General features: G+C 42.4%; 1 protein-coding gene across 1 annotated transcript in view; it reads right to left on the bottom strand.

The window, feature by feature from the left end:
* LOC128325875 (elongation of very long chain fatty acids protein 4-like) overlaps positions 1 to 15,195 on the bottom strand; it is a 28,297-nt gene extending 13,102 nt beyond the window's left edge. Inside the window, exons 1-5 of the mRNA XM_053251722.1 lie at positions 12,271 to 15,195; positions 11,396 to 11,461; positions 6,566 to 6,753; positions 5,622 to 5,702; positions 3,619 to 3,675 (exon numbers count right to left, since the gene is read on the bottom strand). Of these exons, the coding sequence (XP_053107697.1) occupies positions 3,619 to 3,675; positions 5,622 to 5,702; positions 6,566 to 6,753; positions 11,396 to 11,453 (384 nt within the window). The 5' untranslated portion in view covers positions 11,454 to 11,461; positions 12,271 to 15,195. The remainder of the gene's footprint in view (positions 1 to 3,618; positions 3,676 to 5,621; positions 5,703 to 6,565; positions 6,754 to 11,395; positions 11,462 to 12,270) is intronic.
* Positions 15,196 to 16,749: the final 1,554 nt, after the last annotated feature.

The following is a 16,749-nucleotide window of genomic DNA, read 5'->3' as shown; positions in this document are numbered from 1 at the left end:
CAAGGGGGGATTGCCCATCATAGTATGTTCATGACAACACTAGTGTACTTCTGCCCTCACTAAGGGCCAATCTCAGTGCGATGGTGACAGCCATGTTTGTTTAGTCATGAGTTTGCCCTATTCACATGTAAGGTGGTGGTTACCTCAATGCAAATTCAATGTGATGTGGGAGGTCACTAATCAAACTCCATAATGCTAAGCAGAGGAGTAAGAAGGGATATATTTTGACCCCACTGTTACGTTTTTGTATAAATGGTCTTGCTGCCTGTCTTTGCTTCCCTGAGTTTCATATACCTATACTTGCAGAAATAAAGGTACTGATGATATTACTTTGTATTGATGACATAGCACGACTACTCCCTCAAACTCCAGTGGGTCTGGAATGATGGATGCAGGCATTTTATCCTATTGTAAATAAGGCCTTTTAATTAACTACAATAAGACCAAGGTTTTAGTATTTTCAAAAATCAACCAACAATATGTGGCCTTTGGATGGACATCTCCGTGAACAAGCACATATAAATATCTAGGACTTTTGTTCCATTCCTCACTACTGTATTTTGGACATCCCAAAGGAATTGTGCTATTAAAAGTGCATACTATAATGTGGTAGCTATTCAGCTTTTCCTTTTTTACAAAAGGCAGTTGTGATATCCCTTCAGTACTACAAGTCTTTAGTGCCAAACCATTAGTTAAGTTCTTAGATGCCATCCAAGTCTGGATCATCATGAGCATTAATCCTAGCATCAAAAAAGTCCAGCTGAGTTTCCTGAGGACAATTTTTGGCATCCCTAACGGTGGGGCAGCTGTGACTAGTGGCAGACTTAGATTCACAGAAGCCAAGGCTTGGTCTCTGGCACTGGCGCTTTGGCTTTACGTAATGTTCATTGACTTCTCACTAGAATGCTTATCGGTTCTTCAGTTAGAGCACCATATTAGTCCATGGATGAAGATGCTTAACCTTAAGATCCACACTCTAGGCTTTTTCCCATTGCTGATCCTCTTGTACAGTTCTGATAAGGCTAAATCCTGGATTTAGCTCCTGCATATCAAAGATATATAGCCTTCTAAAACACCCTCTCAGCAGCTTACAAGACCGGCTCACCCTTGAGTTTTGGTATGCTTCCTATTTCAGTTAACTCTCAAATTAAATACTTGCAGAATCGAGTAACCCTAAGTATAAGAAACTGTATGACAATGGAAGTGATAGGCCAATTTTTTCAGGCCTTTGATTGGCATGATAAAATGTTCCAAGACCTTCCTAATTTTTATGGAAGATCTTGGATCATTTTCAAGTTAAGCCAAATGAACTTCAGAGAGCTCACCTCTCTCTGCTAAACAGGACCTCAAGGAAACTAGTCAGAAAGATTGTTCAGAAGATTAATGGCCTAATGCTGAATGGCAGTTCAGGCAAAGACTTTTCAGATGATTTAATTCTAAAGATTTAGCCCTTTCCACCCACCCAGCCCTCATGATAACAATAATCAGTTTTACTTTCTGAAGTGAGCATGCATTAACAAGAGCTTCATAGCCTCCAAACCTATTTAAGGGCTTCTGAGTAAAGTGCTAATCTTGCGGGGTAGTTTTCAGAGGAAGGTTCTAAAATAATTATTTTTTGAAGAAAGTGAATATCAGATGATGAACCCACTGACCCCAAGGAAGATTTTATTTTTTATTTAAAAGTGCATTTTATTTATTTATTTATTTTTATTGTTAAATTTATACCCCGCATTTCATTAAGAAAATCCCAAGATGGTTAACAACAAAATTTAAAAACACGATTATAAAAAAGACACATTAAAATATTGAGCTAAAAAGTATAAAAACAAATCTGATTTTTTTAAAAAATTAAGACACATGCATAAAAAAGCATTGGGCTTTTTATATTTTACAGCTTTTGTTCAAATATACGCCGCAATCCTATACCTACTTACTTCAGAGTAAGGCCCATTGGAATACACAGGATTTTCTTCTGACTAAATATCTTTTTAAACATGCATGTCCCATCTTTTCTCCATGCAGCTCAGGGTGACATGCACACCCGGGCCATCCAGTTTCAGCCTTATAACAACTCTGTGAAGTGGGCTAGGCTGAGAAATTGTGACTGGGGGCACCCAGTGAGTTCCATGGCTGAACAGGGATTCAGAAAGTTTCCACTTCTAGCCTTCTCTCCACTACACCATAGTGGCTACAAATTAGCAGCATATGCTTGAAACTTCCCTCTTGTTTTGCAGTTTCCAGGTGTAGAGGAAGACAATGGTACCTATACTTTTATGACCTGTGGAGGACCTAAAGGTAAAGTGTGCCGTCAAGTCGGTGTCTACTCCTGTCGACCACAGAGCCCTGTGGTTGTCTTTGGTAGGAGGGGTTTCCCATTGCCATCTCCCGCACAGTATGAGATGATGCCTTTCAGCATCTTCCTATATTACTGATGCCCGATATAAGTGTTTTCCATAGTCTGGGAAACATACCAGCAGGGATTCAAACCAGCAACCTCTGGCTTGCTAGTCAAGTCATTTCCCTACTACACTGCATTATAATTCTAAGACTTGTCATCCCTCTTCTCTATCCCTCTTTTCTTCCACACAAAAGCTTTAAAGATGCTAGACCCTTGTTCTCCTCAGTATCCAATCAGCATACTCAGGACAATAACATGTCTTGTTATTTCTTAAGTGTCTAGAATCTGCTGAGCAAAGAGACACCTTTAAAGTGGTGATTCTCTTATATTTAGCAGGGGGAGAGCAACTGGCCCTATCCAGCCCCAGCACAGCATCCGTCCAATGGCTGTTGCTGGTATCTGCCTTGGCGCTTTCCTGATTAGACCCTGCGGGGTCATGACATATCTGTGAAGTGTGCTTCCACACTTCGTGTGTTGACACCGCAGTCCCTATGCTGTCATCACGGTGCCATTCGCATTTCAGATGCCTTGTTTCGGATTTAATCACTGCAATTTATTGCTATAACGTCGTATGTCCAGCGAAAAAAGGTTGCTGTGTTTTCCATTTGTTAGTTTTAGTGAGACTGCTCCCCCTTCTGGTAGCTTTGCTATTTACGTTTTGAATGTGATTTGCCCAAACCGAATAATTATTGCTGCTGTTGAGCGGGTAATCTGGAAAGTGCCATTATGTTTCTTTTTAGACTGTGAGCCCTTTGGGGACCATCTCATTTATGCATTATTCATTTTTCTATGTAAACTTCTTTGAGAAATTTGGTTGAAGAGTGGTATAGAAATATCTGTTGTAATAGTAGTAATGAAAATGTAAAGTAAAGTAGTAAAGTAAATATCAGTAGTAGTAGTAATGAAGAGAAAAGAGGAGGCAATCTCTGTTCACAAAAAAACAATCTAAATAAGAAAGACATGAGAAAGTACAGAGAGAAGGAAGCAGCCAGAACAGGTTGCCAGTTGCTGAGCTATCTAAAAGGGAACAAGAACATCAGGAGGAAAAAACAAGAGAGAAGCGGGGAGAGAGTTAATCAGAAGAAGATTAACTGGGAGAGGACTTGGAGCATAAGTCGCAGCAAGTGAAAATGAATGCATATGAGAAAGATTGAGGACAAACAGGAAAAACCAATGGAGGATGCTGGACTCAGTGAACTGGAGACTGAAGCCAGCCTTACCGTATCAAGCAGCTCAATGACTTTGGAGAAGAAGAACCACCAGCACACTCTTGCCATCTGCTGGGCAAAAAGAGGAAGAGATGTTTTAGTAATGAAAATATGTCTTTTTTGTTTGCTTGCTTTTCCCCACCCATCACTTCACATTCTCATGAGCCCAGGGTAGGAAAATGAACTCATCATCCCCATTGCAGAACAAAGTCATCAGCAGAATTCTGTTCACAACTGTGCTTGATGACAATTTGGAGATATTGGGGAGTGGGGCGGAGGGGCAGAAATGGTATCAAAGGGCAGAGCAATGAGATGCTCATTGCTTCAAAAGAATCACTTGGCAATAATAATAGTTCTTCACATTCTTTATACAATACTTATACAATCATTGTTTGTATAGCACTTCCAAGTGTTCAAACTTCTTCACACAAACGTTAATCTTGTTGCATTCCTTCCAACAAGCTAAAGTATTATTCTCCCCATATTGCAGCTGAAGCTGAGAGGGAGGGCCTTACCCTAGTGAGTTCATGCAGAGGTGAGATTCCAGATATACCATAAAAGAACCCAACACAATGTAATCACTGAAAAACTGTGATCTAAAAATATGCATAGATTCCAGCCAGGGCAGTCCACTTCTGATTCCTAGCTCTTAGCCACTATGCTGCCAGTGGGGATAATCATTACAAAAATAAAGCTTTCTCTATGACCCATGACTGTGTTCTCTCTTACAGCCATCAGAGGGGCAGGAGAAGATGTCGCATACATATAAAGCTATTAATCCTAAACCAGGTATTTGTATGTCAAAGCCAGTGGCTGATTTCCTAACTGATGAAGTACGGGCACTTCTTACACACACACACACACACACACACACACACACACACACACACACACACACCCCTGCCTTCCACACGAAGGCAGCACATGCACTCAGGGGGTAGGGAGCGGCGGCGTTATTTTCACCAATCTCCCCTGCCTCAGAAGTGCTCCCTGAATCCTGGAAGCAGGTCCCTGAAGGCCATGCAGACCTCAGGGATTCACTTCCAGGTCGCAGGGAGCAATTCCAGGGGTAGGGAAGACTGGAAAAAGTCACCCCCGTGTGACCATCAAAGCCTTACTAGTCTGGAGTGCAGAAGTGCCGGTGCTTCTTAGAGAGCCAGGATACAGAAGGCATTCTGTCCTTCATTACAAGGGAACATACTTTTCAAGGCTTGTTCAGCTGTCACTTGGCCCCTGGGATTTTACCCAGGGTGAGGTTGGCAGCAGGTCTCAGATTCCCTTCCCTGTTCTTCCCTCACTTCCATCACCAGAGGAGAGTTCACCAGTTCCATTACCAGTTCCATCACCAGTTCCATCACAACTGGTGATGGAACTGGTAATGATCCTGTGTTCAAATAAATATGGAATGTTCTGGTGTACTAATTTTACCTTCTCCCCATAATTGGGGTGGGGAATCTTTCCCCGTTTCTTCCTATGTTCTGAAGTAGTTATAGTCGGAACCATGTCCTTTGGGGCAGTCTACACATTACAGTTGCCACATGGAGGAACATTACATGGAAGGTACTCTGTGCCTCAAGCAGGAATGCCTAGCAGTGGCATGAAGACTCTCTAGGCAATGATAGGCGGGATCCACATGACAAGCTGCTTTACCTGCTGCCAATATGGCAGCTATTTCAGTCTTCCTCCATGTGGACATCATCGGGCATGGTCCTAGTTAATAGAAGCTAGATTGTTTTCTCCTCCTTCTAGCAGCAATTGGAACATGTCAAATGATCCCTTTTGGAAATTCCAAGCTCCCACATTTGCCCTCAAAATACTCCAAGATACAGGGGTGCCTATAGTGATATTATCCCCAGATGGGGAAATGAGGCTGAAATATAGTCGTTTTCCCACGACAAACACTGGGCACATCAGCAAACCACAGTATGTGTTCTCAAGCAGAGAAATCCATAAGCTCTTTCTTTCAGAACTGTGTGAGAGCTGTGTGACGGAACTGGTTAGTAACTATACTGTACCCGCATCCCCAGCTCACTCTGGCTGTAATCCACTGGCTGACAGAGGTAGTTGTAATTGGCCAGAAATGATGTCATCAGGAACTGCAAGAGAAGAAAAAGAAGGAGGAAAGATTCCTGTTCATGCAAGAATTACTTGCTGTCCTATATCCACTGCAACATTTCTTATTTCTGGAATCAAAAGAGCCCTCTGGCACATCATTTTCCCCATCCCTGAACAAGCTAATGATGATTTGTAGTCATGGCTGTAGTTGTGACAAACAGTCTGTCTCCAGAAAATATTTGTTGAAATTCAGTCTCAAATTCATAAATGATCCTCTCTCCATTTTTTTACCATCCTGAAAAGTACTTTTAGCTCAAGCTTAATAAGCATGACTACAAATGTTAACCTACAGTAGTCTACAGTCAGAATTTTTGAACTGTATACTACAAGGCTACAATTCAACCTTTACTGGTTCACCCAAGCAAGCAATTATAACAGCAATATGTGGGTCACAGCTTGTTCCATGTCACACATGAATCACAACACACACATTCAGTACAACAAACCCACAGGCTGTTGGTTTTGGGTTTTGTTTTGTTTTTTTAATAATGCAGGAATACCAGCTTTTACTGAAAAAAACAGCCAAAGTTTTAATTCTGGATCAAGACCCAAAGATCAGAAACTAAAAATTTAAAAAGCCCACAAAAGCAAGAAAATCCAATCGACTCACACAAGAGAGCCTCCAGTGTTTTAAGTTTAAACTGTAAACTCCTTGGGGCAGTGGCCTGTCTTTTACTTATGTTACTTAGCAAAGTACCACGTACAATGATGTGCTATGATAAAAATCTGTAAAAAATAATTATTATTAATAATAATTAATAGTCATAAAAAGAAAGCGGAATCGGCAGGAAGTGTTTTAAGAGCTAGTGCTTTGTGTTCCTAAGAAAGTTCCCTTTGGTCTTACCTCATAGAACATGAACACTGACAACAGCACCATTGACAGGTTATAGACCACAAGGAAGGCTTTCAGCCTCAGTGGCTCCAGCTTCTGCATGATATGTGGCCCTGCTGCTACTATGACGAGATACAGAGTAAAGATGAAAATGACTGGAAGTGGAGAGTAAACCAGTGGCCAGGGATCTGTCCTTGGGTCTGAAATTCAAGATACATTGAGATGAACACACAGAGAAGGAGGGTGAGTGAACAAGCCATAGACTGAGATTTATGAGAAATCTCTTCCTTAACTCCACATCCTTGCCTTCAGCTCTCCACAAACTTGCCCCAGCTTCCCCTTCTGTCCTTATCTCCTGGTATGTCCCTATTCATGACCTTTACTCCTCCACCTCCTAACACTCTCAATACCCCCAAAGTCTCCTGCTTTCTTAAATGGTTCTATCCTTTCTCCCTTTCTGCCCCTATGCCTGTGCCTCCCACCCAGAACACTTGTGATGTCCTCTCTCTCTCCTTCCCTTCAACACCCTCCTCATCTCTTTCATGAAGTCTTTGGTTCAACTCCTTAGCCCTCATCTCCAGCTGAAATGAACCTAAGCGTACGTAACTCCAATTGCTCACATCCATCCCTTTTGACCCTTTTTGTACGAGTCAGTAGAGCTCCGCACGATCTGTGAGAAGAGATTGTAGGCAGTCTGCGGAGAAGGAGGGTTTAACGTACCTTCCCCTCAGACAATTGGCTTCTAGTCTCTGAGCAGGCGGACCCACTGAAGCTCCCGGGATCAGGGCGCTGGGATGCGCCGCCGTGCATCGCCACACCCCCCAGAGCCCCAATAATGCACCGCACGAGTGCGCGGTGCATTACTGGGATCCCTCCCCACCCCCGAGTGTGCCAAGTGTGACTTCAAGCAGCTGTGGCTGACACACAATCAATTAAACAAGGGTAAGGGAGCACTTGCTCCCTTAACCTCATTAAACTGGAGGGCTACGTAGGCAGGTTTGCCGCCATATGGCTGCTGGGATCAGGTCCAGTTCCAGTGGTTCACAAGAGTGTGCAAAACTGGGCTGGGCTCCTTTAACCCGGCTTTGCATGCTCGTGTGGATAGCCTCATTGTCTTGCAATGTTTGCAACCAACCTGTAAGGTATGTCAGTATTATTATCCCCATCTTGTAGGTGAGGGGCTGGGGGAGTGGCTTCTGAGAGGTCATGTAGAAAGGTGAGGGCAGAGGTGAAATTTAAATCAGGGCTTCCAAATTTCCAGCTCAGACCATTGTGTGACACAAACTTTTAAACATGTCCTATGTGATAGCCAGTGTGGTGCAGCAGACAGCATGTTGGACTAGGAGACCTAGAACCCTTTCTCATGAGCAGTGAGAAAGGGCTATAGGTTTTGCAGGGAGGAAGCCCTAAAGAGCTTACCTCCCCATTACATGAGCAGTTTACTGCCCTTGGGTGGGTGGATCGCTTGCCCAGATGAGCACCAGCAGCTGCCGACAGCTCCAAGGGTCGGGGTGCCTGGATGCGTTGCCCCATTTGCTCCCTTAACCTCATTTTAAATGGAGGCTTCATAGGCGGGTTTGTCACTGAGGTGCCGCTGGGATTGGGATTGATCCTGGCGGTACACACGCACGTGCAAAACTAGGCTGGGCTCCCTTAGTCCAGTTGTGCACATGTGTGTGAACAGCTTCCTAGTTTCAAATTCATGCTCAAATTCCTTGTGTGATTTTGGCCCACTTGTGATAGCCTAATCTACCTCACAGGGTTGTTGTGCAGATAAAAGCAGAGAAGAGAACCATGTGCATCACACCACACTCTTTGGAGCAAAGGCTGGATAAAGATGTAATAGACATTATTTCTGAGATGCATAGGCATCACTTGTAATGCCCCTTCTTTTCAGCTCCTGCATTTCACAACGCTATCTCCTAAGAGCCAGACTAGATCTGTTTGATTGGCAGTAACCAATATGCTAGGTAGTCTTGGATAGTTAGAACAGGAATAACTTGCAAAAGGAAAGGCATCTTGATTTGCCAGTGTTTGCTTGAGCTCATGGACCAAATAGACCCTAATCATACCAATAAGAAGTAAGGTTGTGCATGGAACTGGCTGGCCTGGTTCGGTTCGAATCTGAACTGAACTTGAACAAGACCAGGCCAGTTCAGTCTGGCACTCCTTCAAACGGATCATTCGCAGACTTTTCTTTTCTTTTTAAAAAAAATTTAAACAATGGACACGTAGAGGCCAATTGCACAGGTGCTGTGGCCTCTAAAATGGCCACCATGCCAGAGGGGGAAGGTCCAAATGAGCCGAAGAGCCAGCCAAACAGGTCGATTTGGGCTGCAAGGAAGGCCGGCGGGGGGAGGGGGAACCTCCACAAAGGGGGTAAGGTTAAAATTTTTTTTAATTTATTTATTATTTTATAGTCATTATATTTATTATTTATTTTTTTAAAAAAAGGTCCACGAACCCCGAAACAGTTGGGGGTGTTCAGTATGGGTTTGGACTGAACAGGAGATGGTTCGGTTCAACCCTGATCCTTCGAACCGAACAGGTTTGACGTCGAACGTCGAACCTGTTTGCACATCCCTAATAAGGTGCTAAAACTGGAAATGTCTCTTAATGGACTAAAAGCAGTTACGGGAGATCCAGTAATGATCAGGACTGTGGCACATGGGGAGGGGAGGATAGCTCTTTCTGTGCCAACTTTCTCACCAAAAAATCACTCCCCAAAGCCGTTGTTTAAATAGCTACTTGGGGAAAACAGCAATTTCAGAGGGGTGTTCTCTAGCAGGAAAACAATGTCACTGGAAAGGGCTAATCCCCCACTTTTGTACATCACAACCACAATTATAATTGCCTCTCCTGCCTTTAGTCAATTAAGAGACATCTCCAGTTTTAAGCATGCCTCTTACTGTCACGATTAGAGTCTAGTTTGGTCCTAAGAGCCCCAGCGCACATCACATTAGCCATACAAGACACCTTCTGCTTTGTAAGTGATCTCTGCCCTAGAACTGACCACATCAATCACCAGCATCACCATTGTTGTGTCTCCACGTTGCTGGTGGCCACTGGTGGGGTCATGGAGTTTCATGACATGATAGTGACTATCTATGCATAAGAAAACATTTCTGTACTTTATGGCCAGGATGGGATCCTTCATCATAAGGGGGCTTTTTTCGGAGCATCTTCATGGCCAATGCATGACCTGGAAGTTTTTCACATGGGGCTTTTAAAGCCCTTTAACTCGCATCTTCTCTGGAATGGAGGGGGTGAGTTCATATATCAGCCAGATTTACCCCGAAGTCCCTGAGAATTATCAGGGAGCAGTTCACACACAATTTGGGTTTTTCACTGTGCGTTAAGAGTGTAGCCCGATTTATATGCAGGGTAAAAAAATCCATTATTTGCATCGATTTTTGGGGACAACTTTGAGTTTGCAGTAAAGCCTCCCAGTAAACTCATGGTAAAGCCTGCTGTGTGTAAAAGGCCCTGGAAGAGTTTTGTAGCCCGATTTATATGCAGGGTAAAAAAATCCATTATTTGCATTATTTGCAAGAGATTAAATTAGGTACAAAGGGCATAATTAGCAGGACTCCACATATTGAAGGGATGGCATAGTGAGTCAGTCATGAAAATTTGAATGATACAAGCAAAACAGCTTGATGGCCAAGGACTGTGGTAAGATATGGTAAGGTCTAACATTCCTGGGCTAGACAGTCTCATGAATAATATGGGTCCACATATTATTTAGGCATTTGCTATTCCTGTTTAGTTGAGTGGCAAAGAGCTAAGAATAAGAAAGAGTCCTAGTTCAAATCTACCCTAAGCAATGATCTCAGTAAATGGCCTTAGGTGCAAGCCTCACCTCCAGACTGCAAGGGGAGATAATGATACTGATCTACCTTAAGCACTGTCAAATTCTGTTATTGGGATTCTCCATGGATTATCTGATTTTGTTGAGCCATAATCAAGCTCTACAGGCTCTGAAGCAGAGAATCCTGGATACCGAATATCAACACGAGCTTTCCATGAACCCAGAATGTTCGAGAAGGAGACTGGGTTTATGCACTGCTGTCAGGGGTCCCACTACTTATCTGTATACCCTAGAGAACCCGTGCTATCTGAGGGCTTTCTTTAGAGCAAGGTATGACCTGCTCCCGTCGGCTGTGCTGGCGGGGAGAATAAAGAGCATATCTAGGTACGATAGAATCTGCCCCTGTGGTTATAAGGAGATTGAAACCATCCAACATGTATTGCTCCGTTGTCTGTTTTACAGAAAGATAAGATGCCTCCTGATATCTCCTTGTCTGGCACCCTTTCCAGGATGCTGAGAAGATTTTTGTGTCTCTTATCTTTTGGCAGATCAATCTCCAACTATTACATATTAGGTGGCGAAGTTTTGCTCTAATGCTATGTGGTTACATCAGCTTTTTATTTCATGTGTATGTTCTTCCTGAATTTTTAGTTTATATTTATATTTATTGTTAGCAATTGCTAGTTAAGTCTTTGATTGGTACTGTATGCGACTGTATAAAATTTTTTTATTTTCTAGCAACTGTTAACCTTCAGAAGATTTCTGTATTCTACCATTCTTTAGTTGTTTTGTAAGCTGACCATGGGTGGTAAATAAATATTTGTATCTACCTTAAGCACTACATAAATGATAATCATTATTACATCTTGAGAATCTAAATAAGTTTTATCTTAGAATGGAAAATTAAGATGTTTATAGGCAAAGGGAATGATGCAGTGGAGCACACATGCTCTTTACAGGTAGGATTTTTATAAACATTTTTCTGCCTAGTGAGGCTCCTATATTGCAGTTTCCATATTTTTGCTACCTACCTCCATTGTCAAGAATCCAGTAGTAGAATTCTTGAGCGTTCTTCCAAGTGAAGGCCATACTGAATTCTGAAAAGGAAAATGCACAAAATGAGACACCACAGGAGTATAATCACTCAGACCAGGCTCTAAATCTAGGAAAGATGTAGCCAGATCCTATGCGTGTTTATTCAGAAAAAAGTCCCACAGTTTTCTGTGGGGCATAGGATTACAGCCTTAATCTCTCTACAAACATGGCATAAATTACTAAAACTAGTGAAACTCCTTAAAAGTATTATTAAAAAAACCTTTTCTTCCCTTGAAGAAGTCACTGCCAACATGTGTGAGGCTTGTCTCAATGCATCCTATGTTCACACACTTTTTTGAAGCCTGGCTTTGATAACCCTGAACCACCTTGCCTCATTAGAGTGCCAAGTGCCTCAAATCTTCCTGGCCGGTTGACAGAAAAGAATGAAATTCTAGGGACATAAACTGATATGCTGGGGGGCAGGATGGTGCTCAGCACCCTCTTTTTTGTCAGTATGCTCATCCTTTACCTTCTTTTTAAAATTATTCTTTACAAAAAGGTTGGTTTTTTAAGGTTGCATATCTCCCCTAACAGTTGGGAGGTGACATAGCAACACCCCAGGCAATCGCTTGTTTGTGCCATTCATAGCTGGCTTTTGCCACACATTTGCAGAACTTCTTCTGCAGGGCTAAAGAGCTGGCTTCAAATCAAGCTGGGAAGAATTTCCACAGACAGAGGGCCAGCCTCACCCTCAGCCCACAGAGTATCAACATCCCAGACTGCTCCAGACCCACTTCTTTAAATTTCTCTATACAGCGTGTTAAAGCCTTTAGTGGAAATGGGGGGTGGAATATAATTGGAGCAGACTTACCCTAGGAGAGCAGCCTTTTCTCACTTTCTTTTAGGATATCCTCGAGATGCAATCTCTTTAGCCTCTCCAGCAGGCACAGCAGACGGCAAAGTAAAGAAATCTCGGCTTCTCACTAGAAGCTGCGTCGCACCCAGTCTTCATCTTGTAAGGAAAGACCCTCCTGGGTCAGATGTTCATGTAGCCACCCCTTTGGACACCGTGGCAAATCTGTGATGTTCGCTTGGTCACAAGTTCCAACACGCCACAGGCCCCAGACTTGCACACATCCGTTGTGAAGGGCCTAGATAATATACATCCCTGCTCCTCTGCTTCCCTCTTGAATGAATGTAGGAAGGGCTGAGCTTCTAGAGGAATGAACCCTTGACCTTGTATCTCATGCCTGGGAATTATGCTAAGTCTTTGTGCAGAATCAAGCAACTGTGTTGTGCTTTAAAGGATTGGCATGGAAGCCTTTTAAGCCATGAAAAAAAAGGGGGGGGATCATTCAGGAAGAATGATAACAACAGTGTTAGAAGCCAGACTGTGGGGATTCCCATGACCATGAATTAAATGGGGTGTTGCTATGATTCAATGTGACTTTTTCAAATGAGAGGAAGACAAAGCAAAAGGGTAAGAGAGCATGTGTAGTGTTATCATTCAGGCATTACTTTGTGCAGCAGTCACTTCATAAACAAATGTTTTATTTAAAGATTAAATAGTACACTGAATCCAAGTGGCTCTTTTCGTGTGTCCCTGGTCACTATGTGCCAACTGGCTAACCTATACTGCTTCGCAGGAACTTTCTGTAAGCTCTAGTACTTAAAAATATATTCTCATCACATCATCTCCTTTATGATACGTATTGTATAATATAATACTGCAACAAAAAGCGGATTCTTCAGTTGCAGATTAGAAAAATGGGATATGTTTAGAAAAAGGTAATGTAAACAGATGCAAAAACATATATTGTATGTCGTGGGGCGTAGAGAAATCTAATTTAGGGGGGAAACAGGGGATAAGATTGTGCTTGTGGGGAAACATAAGAGATGAAAAGCATGCTATTCCCATTGGCTGGCAAAGGAAGAAATTTCGATATGATCAGTGAATGGGTTTTGATCTTGTGTGAGATTGGTTAATTTTACAGGGTGGAGGCTGGTTTGGACAGCTGGGTTCTGGGGTGAGTAGGGCAATTCAAAAAGTCAGTGGAGAAAGAGTTATGAGACTGGAGAGAAATTTGGAAAAACTAAGAGCTACCTGAAAAATATCTGTAAGAGCTGTATATTATAGGATTGATTTTTAAAAAGCATAAGTGATTAGTTTCAATAAGGTCAGACAGAGAGCAGTGTTTACATCTGTGTTGGTAACGAAGTTGACTTGGTCGATTTCATGAAAGCAAGTTACACATTTGTAACTGTTACAAATAAAATTATATACATTGTTGCCATTGTTGTAGTTCTCCAAGTTAAGTGATTGCACAGGATGCTTACTGACTAAATTCCTAGGGGATTACACAACAGCCAAAAGTTACTCAAGTATATTTGAAGAGAGATGTCATTTTCTGAAGAAAAGAGAGCAAGTTACCTGGAAAAGGAGTCTACCGTTCAAACAACCAGTGGTGATAATACCTCTAAAATTTTAGCATAGTTGTTTGAGTTGGCCCATGATGTGTAGGACATCTAAAAGTAAGTAAAATAAGGCAGACGCTGACAGCAAATTTGTATTGGCCAAAGGCAATTGAGCTATAAGGAGGTTCCATGAGAATCTACTTGGTTATCTCCCTTTGGATTGATGCTGGTGAGGAAAGTAAGAGGTCCTTTGAATTTTGTCAAAGAATTCTGCGGAGGCAAATTCTCAGAAGTAAACCCCTCTGCAGCCAAATATCAGTTGAAACTCTGCATGTAGTTAGGGGAAAATTATACACGGGGATCGCGCACACAACCTCTGGCCGCCGCTTCTGAGGGCTTCAGGGAAGGCAGGAACTTGACAAGACAGACAAGCAGAAGTCATCTGTGCCTTCACCACACCACGCGGCAGTGTGGTCGAGGCTGAAGCCGGGAGCAGGAGAACTTCCCCCTCTCTCATCCCAACATGCCAGGCACAAGCACTCCTTTGTTGATAGAGTTACACTGGCTGCCAATAGGTTTCCGGGAAAAATACAAAGTGCTTGTCATAACTTATAAAGCCCTAAATGGCTTAGGCCCTGGGTATCTAAGAGAGCGTCTTCTTCATTATGATCCCCACCGCCCATTGAGGTCATCCGGAGAGATCCGTCTCCAGTTGCTGCCAGCTTGGCCGGTGGCCACACGGGGGCGGGCTTTCTCGGTTGCTGCCCCAAGACTGTGGAATGTGCTCCCTACTGAGATACGATCCTCCCCATCTCTGAGCATTTTTAGAAAGCATTTGAAAACCCACCTCTTCACCCAAGCTTTTTCAGTTCTTTAAAATGTTAAGGTTTTAATTTGTGGATGATTTTTAAATTGTTGAATTGTTTTAAGTTTTTGTATATATTTTAACTTGCTTTATGCTATTGTTAACCACCCAGAGACTAAAGTTTGGGGTGGTGTACAAATGTGACAAATAAATAAATAATAAATGGGAAGTAGAATAGAGAAACCATAGTCAGAGAGGCAATACCCTCACGCACTATCCCTATCCCAGTACCTCTAGTGGTCAATAGAGTTGCTGTTGCTAAGTCAATGCCATCAGGAGCTGTATCTCCAGCAAACTAGAGATGGGCAGAAGTTCCAAACTCTGTTCAAGAATAACTTTCAAGCCTAGATTTTCCCCATGCATATCCTGCCAAGCATATAGAATCCAGGTGTGAATTTGTTTGTGCTTATAGCAATGAGCCTACTGGAATCTGGTTTATCCACAGGCAGAACTACAACTGCTGTTGAATTCAATCAATAGCAAGAATGTGCATCTCTATTGTAAACAGCAGACCTGTCAAGATTGAATTTTTCCCTGTGACTAGTTTCAACATGCAGCACTATTCCAAAGTTGAGAGACAGACACTATAAGAATGAGTTAATAATCAGTGTAATGGTTATCATGCATGCCAACGTGGTGTAGTGGCTAGAGTGCTAGACTAGGACCGGGGAGACGTGAGTTCAAATCCCCATTCAGCCATAATACTTGCTGGGTGTCTCTGGGCCAGTCACTTCTCTCTCAGCCTAACCTACTTCACAGGGTTGTTGTGAAAGAGAAACACAAGTATGTAGTACACTGCTCTGGGCTCCTTGGAGGAAGAGTGGGATATAAATGTAAATAAATAAATAAATAAAATAAAAATGCATGTGCCATCTGTACTGATGCTGCTGGTCCCTATTCCACCAATTGTACTAGCAATGATTAGCAGGTGAATTGGAACACTCTTATTATAGTGTGTTGAACAAGTGTGTCCGATGCTGAAAATAAACAAATCATTAAGAAGCATGCTCCAACTCACAACTAGTGTACTGAAATAATAACTAACATCATTGTCGTCGTCATCATCATCATCATCACTGTGACATTACTGACAAATTTCTTTTAGCTGACTAGGTGATAAAAATAAACTGTGCCATCAAGTAGATTTCAACTCCTGGCGCCCACAGAGCCCTGTGGTTTTCTTTGGTAGAATACAGGAGGGGTTTACCATTGCCTCCTCCCGCGCAGTATGAGATGATACCTTTCAGCATCTTCCTATATCAATGCTGCCCGACATAGTACCAGCAGAGATTCGAACCAGCAACCTTCTGCTTGTTAGTCAAGCATTTGCTCACTGTGGGCTATTTTCACATAGTTATATAAATACTTAACTTAGAAACTCCAAGAATCTATCTGCATTATCAGCTTAAATTGGGTTTATATCTGTTTAACTGCCGTGACTTATCCTCAAGTATCATCAGTCATTGTAATTAGGTGTTGGTGCTTAGAATCATATCTCTAACACCCTTCAGAAAACTACAATTCCCCGGGATGCCTGGGGAGAAGAAATGACTGCTAAACCTTAAGGTTTAGATACACTCTGAGTAAAATACTTTTTCCGATGCCTTCCCATTATGTAAATACCTTACAGGAAAAGTCACACATTTGCTAACTAAAAGAGCATTTAAAGGGTTTGTGAGTATCAATCTCAATCTGGTGCTCCACCCTTCCCCAGAGAGGAATCATATACAGCAGTATTGATAACATTGATCATAGCCATAGGCGTCTGGATGTTCAAGAATGAGGCTATTGTATACTGTATACCATTACACTGATTGTTAACTCATTCTTGTAGTACCTTTACTATCCTCACTTTCGGATCGTGCTGCATACTGAAACTAGTCACAGGACAAGATGCAGTCTGGACAGATCTGCAGTTTGCAATATCCTTGCATACAATAAGCTGACATACCATTTTGCGATCCCTTTACACTCAAGAATACCTTCAAGTCTTTTGCTCCCCCACCCCACCCCGGCCAATGAACTGATTGAACCTGAGTGGGAATTTGTCACCACAGCTGCTGGGGGGGG

Source organism: Hemicordylus capensis, chromosome 5 (genome assembly GCF_027244095.1).
Source record: "Hemicordylus capensis ecotype Gifberg chromosome 5, rHemCap1.1.pri, whole genome shotgun sequence".
NCBI classification, from domain to species: Eukaryota; Metazoa; Chordata; class Lepidosauria; order Squamata; family Cordylidae; genus Hemicordylus; species Hemicordylus capensis.
Note: the sequence above shows the minus strand (reverse complement) of the source record. Positions and strands in the feature narration are given on the sequence as shown.